This window comes from Anguilla anguilla, chromosome 3 (assembly GCF_013347855.1).
Source record: "Anguilla anguilla isolate fAngAng1 chromosome 3, fAngAng1.pri, whole genome shotgun sequence".
In the NCBI taxonomy this organism is placed as follows: Eukaryota; Metazoa; Chordata; class Actinopteri; order Anguilliformes; family Anguillidae; genus Anguilla; species Anguilla anguilla.
The window spans coordinates 37,339,102-37,352,677 of NC_049203.1; the positions used below are offsets into that span (position 1 = coordinate 37,339,102).

Consider the following 13,576-nt stretch of genomic DNA (forward strand, 5'->3'; position numbering starts at 1 on the left):
ATGCATTTTTCACCTCATGATTTAATATGATTGGCTTTCAGTGTTTAATCACATAGTGCCAGTTCCAGTCTACATTTTTGGCAGGTGGAAAGGCGTAAACAAACAGTGCAGCTGCTGAACAGTGTTTTCTACACAGTGTAATTTCTATCAATTACTGCCAGATAGGGTATAAAGACAACAAGAACACCAAGGACCTGCAGAAGGACATAGCAGTTCCCATAGGAGAGAGACAGCAAGAACAGCAGGAATAGCAGTGACATTGGGAAGCAGACAGCAACAACAACAGGAATAGGAGTGACATTGAGAAGCAGACGACAAGAACAGCAGGAATAGCTGTGACATAAGGAAGTAGACAGCAGGAATAGCAGTGACACAAGGAAGCACACAGTAAGGACGGCAGGTATAGCAGTGACATAAGGAAGTAGACAGAAGGAATAGGGGTGACATAAGGAAGCAAATGACCAGAACAGCGGGAATAGCAGTGACATAAGGAAGCAGACAGCAGGAACAGCCATGATAACGGTGTCATTAGGAAGCAGAGAGCAAGAACAGCTGGGCCCTGAGGAAACTAAAGAATAATTAAACATTCCTAAATTGACAGACTATAAAACAAATGGGGCATGAGTTTAGCTTATGTTTGGTTCTGTACAGTTTGTGAATTCACATACTGTATTTGGTAAATGCATGAAAATATTGACATCAGTGGCACAGATGTTGTCTCAGGAATTGAGGTTGGGGGTAATCCTGTAGATGCCTAAGAGAAATATCAGTGTAATGGTGGCCAATTAATTTCAGGGCTCTGGCTATGGGCCGTAATTATTATGCAAATTAAGAATTTCACCGGGAGGATAAGAGAGGAGAGAACAGCCATCCATTGTTCAACCATTCAGCCGTGTCTTTTGTGCAAATTTACAGAGAAATGATCATCTAGATTTTGGCAGGCTTCCATGCACATTTAACCAAATGGAACTGAAGTTGTCAGACCTTTAAAAAAAAATAAAAAAAAACTTATCAGCATTAATTCTATCTTTATGGTTCTAGACAGTAATGTAGGAAGCAGTTTTATATGGTGCAAATTGGCTGAACTACAACCATGACAGGGGGCTGAAGCTCAGGTATAAATCATGGACTGCCCTCCAGTCATATCCCATCTACCCATCTACCATTCGTACCGTGTATGTAGTTATCTTGCTGAATTCAAGATCAGTTACACAAGGCTGTAACTTAGACCATGAGAAAGGATCAATGTTCACTTCACAGAAGAATAGCAAAACAAAAAAACAAGCTCAGAAGAATTAAAATAATAAACAAAAAATTACAGTGGCATCCAACAGCTAGTTTGCTAGCTATTTTAGTCCAGATGTTCCCACGGAGCGGGAGAAAGAAGTGTCAATCCTGTCTTGTTGGCCCTGTGTTTCCTCCTACTTGTCATTTGGTCTCTTATCTCTGTCTCTTTCTGTAGATCACATCACATGACATTGCAGTCACTTAGCAGATGCTCTTATCCAGAGTGACTTACAAAACTAGAAACACTAGTTTTAGGATCAGGTTTAAAAAAGTATGATATCAGCCAGACACAGAAGGCCTGTTTATAATCAATAAGTTTAACATCTGCAGAAAAAATAAGGAATTAGTACAGTAAACAAAAGTAACACAGCTAACCTATATTTTCACAGTGATACCTCTAACATTACTACCTAATAAGGAAAACCTAAATGAAAGAAACAATATACTTAAAGCTGGTCAGGGGACCATGGTGTAGGTTGAAGATGGGTCTCAGAAAATGGTGACATCAGAAAATGGACAGGGCTTTTGCTGTTCTTGTTTCACCACAAGGGGCCTAGAACAGACAGGAGACGTGACTTGGAAGTGCTGGCGGGAGAAAGAATGCAATGCAATTTAGCATAATGTTGTGAAGGGGCTAGGCAACCAGAGGTAGCAGAACAGGCAGGTCTGATTGGTGTATTAGTCTGATTAACTTTTGAAGATATTCCTAAGTTGTCCCCTTATTTGCCTAGCAACCAGGGTTTAGAATTTTATACACGCTGATGTCAGCAGCCAATGGAGGGAGGGAGGGGAGAAGGGCAATGACATATCTGGGATGCTTGTAGAAGAGGCGAGTGGCAGCATTGGGGATGAGCTGCAAAATTCTGATGGTAGATGCAGGGAGCCAGTGAAGAGGGAGTTACAGTAGTTCAGATGGGAAATGACCAGCATCTGGACCAAGAGCAGGATTGAATAGGTGCTGAATGAATGGGTGGATGTTCCAGATATTTTACAGGGAAAATCATCATGACTGATGTACAGGACAGTTTGTTGTCCAGTACCACTCCCAGATTGAAGACAAAGAGTCTGACACTGTGGAACAGTCCAGGGTCAAGCAAGGGGAAGTATAACATCTCTTTTTCAACTAAGCTGGGCTTTAGGCAGTTGTTTCCCATTCAGCTAAAGATGTCTTATAGGCTAGTTAAAATGTATGCTGAGACCATTGTATCATTACATTACATTACATTACATTATAGGCATTTAGCTGACGCTCTTATCCAGAGCGACTTACAACAGTGTAACCAAACTCAGGATCAAGTCCACTTAAGTCCATTGAATAAAATGTAGATAAAAAGCCTTTACTATAGTAGCATACAGTAAGGAGAAACAAGATAGTCTGAACCAAAAAATTTTTTTTTTTTTTTTTTTTTTTTTTTTTTTTTAAATGATCATGAAGGAAGAAAGTGTAGCAGTGATGAGACAGACTATGTGAGGAAAAACACTGAACTTAGAGAGACTTAGTTCATAAGGAAAAGAGGAGAGGACCAAGGACTGAACTCTGGGGGACACCTATAAGAAGGCTGTGAGGTCCAAAAGCAGTGCCCAGCCATGCAACCTGCCACAGCAAATATCAAAGCAGGAAGCGAACCAGCTGTGCAGCAGATCCCCAAGGAATTCAGGGAAGACAGCAGAAGGTGGGGGTCTACTGTGTCAAATTTTGCAGAAATGGAGGAGAGAAAAGGCACCTTTGCAGAGTGGAGGTCCTCACTGACTGTAAGGCAGGCTGCCTCTGTTGAGTGGCCAGCCTTGAAGCCAGGCTGCTGAGGGTCTATGAGCTAGTTATGAGTGTGAAAATGTTAGTTAAAAAGAACACACTTAAGGGTTTTAGAGAGATAGGATAGGAGAGAGACAGGACAGTAGTTATGGATGACAGAAGGGTCAAGACTTTTTTTGCAGGAGACAAGCTTGTTCAAAGACTGGGGGGACATATCTAGTGGACATGGATGAGATGAATGTGAGGATGGAGGTATAGGTGGCCTGGGGGTATAGGGATGGGATCACAGTGTTTCCAGAACTCGGACCAGGGACTGTAGCTGGCAGCATTTGACTGTTTTCTATGTTTAGCCACCATTCGCCAAAATTACCTGCATTTCTAACAATTCAGTGGATTTATGTATGGGATGAAACTGGGCATTTGTGGTTTCAGCGCAAACATATTAATTCCTAATGAAGTGCGACAGCTGGAGGGATCATCAAATCAGTTCTTTGCCTGCCAAATGAAGGAACAGGGATTGTCATTTTCCTTGACTAACCAGTTTCCTCAGTACATCATTATTTACTTTGAGCTGTGTGTGGAGGGGGGGAGGGCAGCGTCACTGGCTCCTCTGTTGCTCAGGGTTTTCTCTGTCTCTCTCTACCTTTAGTTGAGGTGATTAGATGAAGGAGTTATCTCTCAGTCGCAGTTTTCCCCACCTGCACTGTAGTAGGGGTTGGAGGATTATAGTGTATTGATTTGCTGGCTCTGTGCCGAGCACAGTGTAAAGTGTGGTGTAGATGGTGGAGAGTCCCCATAGACGTAGCTTGTGTCACGCTTCCTGTCTCTGAAACCTTTGTTTGTAAGACACCACCATGTACTCCAGTGACCTTGGAGTAACCAGAAATACCCAGAACATAGGAAGTCATGCCTTATTGTGATCAATTTATTTAGTTCTGCATTGCATCTGCAGTGAATAAGAAAATGATGCTTTTCAAACACTATGTGCATAGCTCATGATCTTTCATTACTTTTATAGCAGAGCTGAAAATGTATTGAATTTCACTACACTTAACTAGATAACCCTCTCTGATGAACTTGCAGCTGTTTATTCATCACAAAAACAAAACATATTTCATTTTTTGAATACAGTTTTAACACGTTTAATATAGTCAGCAAGTCAGCACGTGCTATAACTGCTTTCTGTGTTCAGTGTGTTCAAATGATTACACAATTCTTCCTTGACCTTGGGATTAACCTTCTTTCACAGGAGATCACCAGCCTGCTGCCATTTTCCAAGATATCTCTGGATGACTTCCCGGACAACCAGGATATCGAGAAGGACCTCAAAGCTTACGTCCAGCATCGAGTTGACAACAGCAAGGAGATCATGACCAACATCTCGCTCAATGGCAAGGCCGACGACACCGCCGTCAACAACCTGAGTAGTCACCTGGTTGCACACAGCCTGGGATCCTACCTGTACCTGAAGCTGACCCTGGACCTGTTTGAGAAGGGTCACCTGGTCATCAAGAGCGACAGCTACAAGGGTGTGCCCGTCTCGTTGGCCGAGCTCTACCTGCTGCAGTGCAACATCATGTTTGACGCCAACTCCTCCTTCGAGCGCATGATGCCCATCCTTAACGTGGCGCTGGCGTCGCTGCACCCGCTGACAGACGAGCAGCTCTACCAGGCCGTCAACGCGGGGCGGGTGAAGGGGGAGCTGGAGTGGGAGGACTTCCAGCAGCGGATGGAGACCCTTTCCTGCTTCCTGATTCGAAGGCGGGACAACAGCCGCATGTTCTGCCACCCCTCCTTCCGCGAATGGCTGGTGTGGAGGGCGGATGGCGAGAGCATGGACTTCCTTTGTGACCCCAGGTGAGCCTCCTCAGTGTTCCCACTGCAGTCCGAGGGGCAGGCAGTCCTGGTAAAATAGCAACCATTTTTAGGATCAAAATGCTACTTCCAGTAATTTGGGGGAGGTCGCACTCCTTTTGTATTTTCTGATTTATTCAGACAGGGAGAAAGCAAAGAGGGCCACAGATAGTGAAGGGACCTGAAAGTGCTCTGGTGGGGATTGAGTCCTGCCCACATGGGAGGATTCGCATGTTGCTATAGAATCTGCTACCATATGGACTGCACCACTTGTCACCTGAGATAGTGTTATTTCATGTATTTTAGCTTCGTCCCCTGGTCCCCCCCATTTTGGAATCTTCTGTTGTACATGTAGAGTTACTGTTGATGCACCTGTTCCTGTGCGCCTTGGGCCACAAAGTACAACAGGAAATCTGGCACCAATCAGAGGGGAGACAATCTTTCATTGACAACAGCCAATAGCCTGTGGGGATCCCGTACATCATTGGAAGGAGCTAATGCTTTTGCTACCAGAAGCATATGGAGTTCCATCACTGTCTTTAATACGAGAGTGCAAAACACAAGGAAAGAGCGTAGAAACAACAACTGTGCTCTCAGTTCTGTGCTTGCTTCTCGTGAATCTGCGCTCTTGCATCTCAGTTCTGCTCTTGCTTCTCAGTTCTTTTCTGCACTCTTTCCATGTTTTTGCTCTCTCGTATTAAAGGCAGTGGTTTCACTCCATAGAAGAGCCTTGGTCGACTTAAGCCCAATTCATCCCTGGCGGGACGAAGCCAATTGCGTCCCACGACTGCAGGTGCCTGGTCATAATTGCTTCATCATGTACCCCAAATGGACTCAGTTCTAATGTTTAAGCTAATAGGCCGCAGTCCACACACCTTTAATGCTTGACCCTCTTAGGAACCTCATGAGAAAGATTTAGCACATATAATGTACCATCTTGTTTTTATATAATTTAAAAAGTAATAGAATGAGGACTTATGTGTTCTGAGCAAAAATAGTCAAGGCCAGCTCTGCCTCAGTGTACAGCAGCACTCTAGTGACAGATGGGTAGCGTGGGATTTCTGAATGCAAGCCGTAGAGCTGGCCTCTCTGTCCTTCACCCTGAGCGATTCCACAGAGAGATAAGATGGTGGGAACGCATCAACTGTTTATATTTAGGTCTGGGAGGAATAACGGAATTGTTAAGGAACTGCAGTATTTGCTATTGATTTCCTGTTTTAATCTTTATGGACTGTGGCTCCAGGGAGATGTAGACAGCTTGTAATTCTTCTGCTGCAAAATAAACAAGCAAAACAACCAAGTGAGCATTCCAGAATGACATTTAAAAATGAACAATGCACGAGTTAAGAACATGCAAAGAAAATTGTAGGTGTTCAGTTCTCAAACTTTTTCTGAACTGTTGTTACAGCCTCTTACGCCATTTAAAACGCTGTTACTCAACTTTTGTTTAATTATGGAGTTTTGGGGGGCGTGTGGTACTTGGCATGTATTTGTTTTGAGTTTCTTTGTGTTGTACTGTTCTTCCTGGGAATAGAGTAAGAGAGAAAAGAGGTTGTTCCATTTCTTCAGGACACTTTTCTTCATTGTGAAAAAATGTTTCTCAAACTGAAAAAGACAAGCCATTTTGTCCCCCATTCTGGAGCGAATCGGGATGAACAGAGAGAATCCTGATTTGGCAGGAGCAGAGGGATTGTGAGGCAAAGCCTCGTAGGTCCAATACCTGTCTGTCTGCCTTTGGAGGGATCAGGCGGATCAGATGGATAGGCTTAGCACCCAGGGAAACCGAGCGATGTTCAGTGAAATTGATTTCCCTGTGCCTATTCAGGCTGGCTGTTTACATGACTCCTTCCATAAACAACACTCAGAAACTAATTGAATAGCAATCTGCAGTTCCTTAGCCGTCTCGGCTTTGTGTCAGGCCTCCCAATGAAGCTCCAGAAGAGAGAATACTTAAAGTCTGGAGGTAGGCTATTGCACATTAGGGCTAAACTGACATCACAGATAGGGTCTGTGGAGCTCTGATGTGTACACCCTTCCAATACTAACACTCCACAATATAAATGGTCTTGCCCTTGAATATTCATCCAGAAAATAATGAATGTGGTCATCAGAGGTAGGCTTTCAGCAGAGAAATGAAGGTGTGGAGATTTTATCAACTTAGCCATTTATACTGACAAACTTGTAATAGCAAGCTTTGCTTTTTAATAGCCATAACATGAAAACAACCAGCAAAATCTTTTTTTCACAATTGGTTTCTGAGGATAAATAGATGCAAACACCAACAGGGAATTTGTTTGATGTCTTTTAAACAGTAATGAGAATTATTATGTTAAATATGTATGCATATTTAACTGAAATATTAACAGGCAATCTGTTGTGTGCTTTATCTGAGCTCAAAGGGATTTGAAAAGGAAATCGCAAGAAATATTGTTCCAATATATTCTGTGCATAACTGAGATTCAGTGCTCATTATAAACTTATTCACTTATTATTATACTTACATTATTTGTGTGCTCTTAGAAGTAGGGATGGCTGTTTCCTATGTCTCTGGTCTTCAAAACAAGGAAGTTATTCACCTTTCCATACCCTCTGCAGGAATGAGTGACCCTGTTTCATTGTGTTGCTCCCAACCCAGTGAGTGCCCTCATTAAAACCCCAAAGAAAAACAAACAGTGATATGAATTAAAGAAATGAAACGTAAAAAAGCTCCCTGTGGCTCCTTGTTATTGTCTTTAAAAAGCAGGAAAATAAATGTGTGTTTTAATGGAAGCTCCTGTCCTGAGAAAAAGCATGGGTCATCCATGCGTGGACTTTTAATGAAGTTCTCCCTTAATTAACACTAAAGAAAGCCTCTCCACCAGTGCTCTCACAAGACCTGCATTCAGCCTTCTTCTCCCGCACTCTTACTTGTTGGTGTGGGGAGGCAGTCTAAATGAGATTCAGCTGTCAGCATGCTTTGAGTGAATAAGTGAAAAATCTCTGCAGTTATTGTGTCTTAATAAACACACGGAAAGCTTTCCCTTGAAGACAGCAAGCACTGGCTTCCCAGAAGTTGCCTGACCTTGTGAAAGGTGATTCATCTCATGCCAGGAGTGCACCATGTTGCGTTATTTATATATAATAGATTGATGTATAAAGATGTGTGTGATTTACACATTAAAAATAATTTTAAAATTATTAGGACAAAGAAGGGACTAGGATGGCTTCTGTATTTAATCATTCCACTGTCCTAAAGAATTGCTTGTGACAGTGACTAGGCTAAGGTTGTTGCATATTTTCTTTCCCAGTTGGCTAAAAACGTTTGTCTCCACAGGAGTGGCCACGCCCTCACGGCCTTCATGCTGTCCCGGAGAGAGGGGAAGTTGAACCGTCAACAAACCATGGAACTTGGCCATCATATCCTGAAAGCACATATTTTCAAGGTACGGTAAACGGTAGCTCACAAATAATCCAATTCAATTCAATTCCACAGTTTTTTTGCTTTGCTCAGCTGCATCAGATTGGCATCCACAAAGCTGCAATCTTAGAGGAGGGCACATTCATCCAGAATTGACACAGGAAATCACAAACTCAAGCACACAAATATGGAATTCCAAAGTAAATAAGGAAAAACTCAAATAAAAAGGGAACTGTGTTTTGCAGTGGTCCTGCATTATGTAGCTAGACAATGCTAGCTCAAATGAAATTTAGGCAATATGAGGTCACACATAAATTTCCATCAAAAAAACATGCCTGGGCCTATATTGGGTGGAGCTATTCACACTGGGAAATGTAAAGGATTTATTGCAAATGTATAAATGATGAGCTGTAAATTTGTTAATCTAGCTCAGGCAGCGCTATGAAAAATTATGCAAACAGTCATATTGTATTTAGAAGGGCTTTACTTTCTTGCATATTCAGGATGAAAACAAATATACCAGAGATTTTTGCGATATGTGAGAAATGTCATCGCCATATAGAGAATGGGAAACGTGAGCGCTGGTAGGCTGTAATGTCCTGTGCTGTGGGTGAAGGGTGCTCAGCAGGGCTTTGGTGTTCGTCCTCAGGGTCAGAGCAAGAAGACGGGCGTGTCGTCCAGCATTCTGCAGGCTCTGTGGATCAGCTCCAGCACTGACGGCCTGTCGGCTGCCCTGGCCTCCCTGAGGAACCTGTACACGCCCAACATCAAGGTGAGGGCCCTCATGCCAAGAGGGATTTGAGAGGTGTTCTCACATACCATACAGCTGCTGTGTTGTCATTACACACTAAATGGGACTCCCCCCTTTCCCCCCAACTTTTAAAAATTATAAAAACCTTTGTGAAATACTCTTTCTGGCATAATTGACCCATAACTGCCCTGGCTGTAGACATATTTGCATTTACTATTATCAGCACCTGTCATGTGAACAGAAATAAGTGTGATTTATGTGCTTTGACCTTCTCTTTTCACTCTGAGTTCTGGGTGCTTCCTGTAATGCACTTTCAATGTTTATTCATGAGGACTGTCTGTTCCAGGAATCCCTGCCCTCTGACGTCAAGGCCATTCCTGATAAAAATAAAATGTTACTCCAAATAGGCGGAAATATTTTGCAGGTCGCAGGGAAACACTAATCTATTATTTTTATGCTTGCTGTGTTCAAAAGCTCTGCTAGTGTAAGTAATTGTAAGGGCTTTTTAGGTGGTTATTTTTAGGTGGTTATTTTAGATGATTTAGCAATACTTTAATAAGCAGAGGGCCATCTTAATGATTCTACTGGGTTTTTATTGTTGAATTGTTTGCAGGGTCTGGTGTATGTCAAAAAAACATCTGAGGACAGGTGAGTTATTAGTGCAAATTAGTAGTTTTAACTACTAAAAAAAACAGCCAGTGGTTTCCCCTTTAGTGATTACAATTAACCCTGATCCCTGTTCACACAGAATTAATTTACTGGAGGTCCTCAGCTTACTTTTGAATGTTACTTGTGGGGACTGTTCTATTTCTAAAGGTTTTTCTGACATCTCCCTGACCATTTTACTATCAATCTGCTGTGTTTTACACCACCCTTTACAGCCTCCCTGTAGCCTTTGTTTAGTTTTCTGCAATGTTGGCACTTCACTTCCCTGAACAAGTGAAGTGTTTACTTAGAGGGGAAGACCAATTGCTTTTTTCATTTTCCTGCAAGTCAGGGGAGATGGAGCGGCAGATCAATGCCTCAGTTCCCACAGAGGTTCCTGATATTGTTGTGAAACATGGTAAAGGACTATATCAGCTCTTTTTCTGCTTTTACCAACAATATGGTGTTGTGAAAGGTCCTAAATGAGGTGCCACTGGAGGTCATTCAAGGTGATGCTACATTGGTATGTGGTCATTTAACCAATTATCAGTGGAGTTATATCATTTGTGGTCAATTAAAAAAGCTTTTATCAGTATGTCGGTGGGTGAAATTACAACAGATCTGACACCATATTATTTCCTGCGACACATCCAAGTGCTTTAAGAAAAGGTATTAAAACAGCTTGTTGCTCTGGCTTTAGTTATATTTATTACAAAATATCCCCATCGGAATTTACAGTCACTCTGATGTCTGGAAACAGATCGCTGCCAATTTATCCGCCGTTTTATCCTGAGATATGCCTCGTTCTGCCCGAGCGCCTTTCCTAAACGGCGCCCTGGTTTGCCGCGGCAGCAGAGATGGATCTGTCTGGTGGGGCCTCACCGCGGCGGGAAAGAGGGTGGCTTTGCTCCAGCGGGCAGCGCAATCTCTCTCCCCCCCCCCAGCCCCCTTCCCCCCCTGGTCCCAGCGGACGCGCTCTCACACCCCGCTGGCTGGATGTACGGCGCGCCTCGGAGCCGGTCTCACGTCAGTATGGGAGCGGGTCGGAGAAGGCTGGGCTCTGGAGTCTCGCCATCGATGGCAGACAGGATGCACCGACTGCCGGGCCCGCGGCAACCGACGGCTGTTTGTGAGCCGCCAAGGAAGGGCTCGCTCGGTTCTCAAAGGCAGGCGGTCATGCCCAGGCAACGGCACAGAAACATCACCGCCGTGGTCTGAAGACGCATCTCTCCAGACTATACCTGGACTAACTGCCACCAATCTGTGAATCATTTCACTTTAAATCCCTCCTTTCATGGCACTCATGTTACATGTACCCCCATTCCAGCACTTTTTGTAATTTGTATTTTTGTCCTAATATTGTGGCTTGTTCTTCCCCCTAGTTTGACTTAGCATAAGCTAAGTCAGTATTATGTTCACGGCGTGAACTGAACTGTGTTCTTGGCTATAAGTAGCTGTACGAAATGAGTATTGTACCTTATAAAACCTGTGTTTTGTAGTTGTTCCAATGACCATGAAATGCACTTTTGTATGTCGCTTTGCATAAAAGCGTCTGCTAAATAAATGTAATGCAATGTTATCGCGATGGGAAAAAAACCATAACGTGTATAGTTGCAGATAGTATTCTGTAAATCCTGCGCGAAGCTTCGAGGGGACCAAAGGGAATGACGTCACGTATCCTACGTCCCAGGTGAGCCGTCTGCTGCTGCTGGGCGGCGCGAGCGCCAACTACCGCACGGAGGCCCTGAACAACGCGCCGGTGCTGTGCGTGCAGTGCCACCTGGGCCACCAGGAGATGGCGGCCCTGCTGCTGGACTTCGGGGCCGCCGTGGAGGGGGCCTCGGAGCACGGGATGAGCCCGCTCTGCTTCGCCGCCGCCGCCGGTCACCTCGGCCTGGTCAGCCTGCTGTGCAAGAGGGGAGCCAAGGTCGGTCCGACCCGAATGGCCGCTTTTGTTTCTCACAAGCTCTCAGGGCCCCGAGTCTCACTTCCTTATTGTCGTTTATTTACTCATTTATCTGGCTGATGTTTTTGTTCAGTGTGACTTACAAAGTTAATATGACAAGATAATTGAGCCTGGATGCCTAGAAAATTCAAACATTATTTGTTGTGTAATATATTTTCATTTAGTCTGCATGTGAAATGTTAAAAGGCTATTTGTATTAGACAGTGGACAATTATGATATTACTTGTGGTTATTGCTACAAAGATAATGAACCAGCTTGCAATCTACTGTGACAAAGCTTCATACTTTATGTGAATATTATTTATAACATAATCAAGGAGAACACAAAACAAAAGGAAAAAAAGCACATTTAAATAGGAACTCCAACTCAAGGTTGTAACTTTTAAAACCACTTTGGAACTCTCCAAATCTAAAAGGAAATACGATTTAGGACTGATTCAAGCAGGGTACATGCTGTACTTGCTATATTACTCAGTGTGGTACATATTGTTGTATATTGTATTTTATTTTTAAAACTCCCTGAGGGTTTACTGAAATTGCTTCTGGTCCCACAGGCTGACCATGTGGATAAGACCGGTCAGTGTGCCCTGGTCCATGCTGCCCTCAGGGGACACCCTGACATTGTGCGCTTCCTGCTGGAGCAGGAGTGGGCCCCCGAGGGCCGGCTGCAGGACTGTGATCGGAAGAACAAGGCCCTGCAGCAGGCTCTCATCGCTGCCTCCAGCATGGGTCACACACAGGTGGGCACAGACACACCGACACACTCAGTAATGCAGGGCCCCCGACACACTGACTAAGGCATGGATACTGACTCTCTCACTAATGCACGGGTATCGACACACTCGCTAATGCACGGGTATGGACACACTCACTAATCCACAGGTATCGACAAACTCACTAATGCATGGGTATCAACACACTCCCTTATGCACAGGTACTGACTCACTCACTAATGCATGGGTATCAACACACTCCCTCATGCACAGGTACTGACTCACTCACTAATGCACGAGTATCAACACACTCACTAATGCACGAGTATCGACATGCTCTCTAATGCACGGGTATCAACACACTCACTGACACACTTGCTAATACACAGGTATTGACAAACTCACTAATGCACGGGCAGCGACACACTCACTGATACACTCACTAATGCATGGGCATGGACACACACAAGCTGGAGCCACGTGTGTCATCACACGCACCAACACTTCAAAAACATGCTCACAACACATCAACTAAACATACAGACACATGAATGACACTCTGACACATTGCCAAAATACATACAGACACATGACTGAGACACCGACACATCACCAAAACACAGATCATAGAAATGCATATAGACTCATCACCAAAACACACCATATCTGCACATCACAAATTTCTGCTGTTGCACACAGTAAAATGTTTGAGAGAACATTTAACTCTCCGCAGGATTTATGTGAACCCCTCAGGGATCAAATGTACTGTATCTGAGTGGATTTAACTCTTAATATTTTACTGTGCATCACACTGCAGGGCTGTATTTCCCCACACATTGATACCATGTATAAACAGCTGTATAAACATCATTAACAGCCCTGGCAACACAGGCAACCTACTACACATTCTGAAATAACGTACGTGACCAAAGGACCTCGGGGAGCAAGGGAAGTCGAGAAAGGTGAACGGTAGGATATTTATAGGATTAGCCAAACGCTATTTAGAGGAGCCCCAGTCAAAGTGTTACACGTCAGCACTTTGGCTCAGAGACGCTCATTCATCATATGCTCGGGAATATGATTTACGGGGCGTCGTTTCATCGATCGGCTCGATGTGTCTCATCGCTACGGCCCCTCTGTGATATATCCAGCGCGCCATGTAAATCCTTGACTGCTTACTTTGTGTTTTACGCCGCAATCGCGGGTTGTT

General features: G+C 43.9%; 1 protein-coding gene across 3 annotated transcripts in view; it reads left to right on the forward strand.

Moving 5' to 3' along the window:
* LOC118222984 (protein TANC1-like) overlaps window positions 1-13,576 on the forward strand; it is a 150,305-nt gene that overhangs the window by 115,060 nt on the left and 21,669 nt on the right. For all 3 annotated transcript variants that reach the window (XM_035409004.1, XM_035409006.1, XM_035409007.1), the window contains 5 exons: window positions 4,290-4,897; window positions 8,208-8,316; window positions 8,941-9,063; window positions 11,378-11,614; window positions 12,208-12,393. In XM_035409004.1, coding sequence (XP_035264895.1) covers window positions 4,290-4,897; window positions 8,208-8,316; window positions 8,941-9,063; window positions 11,378-11,614; window positions 12,208-12,393 — 1,263 coding nt within the window. The remainder of the gene's footprint in view (window positions 1-4,289; window positions 4,898-8,207; window positions 8,317-8,940; window positions 9,064-11,377; window positions 11,615-12,207; window positions 12,394-13,576) is intronic.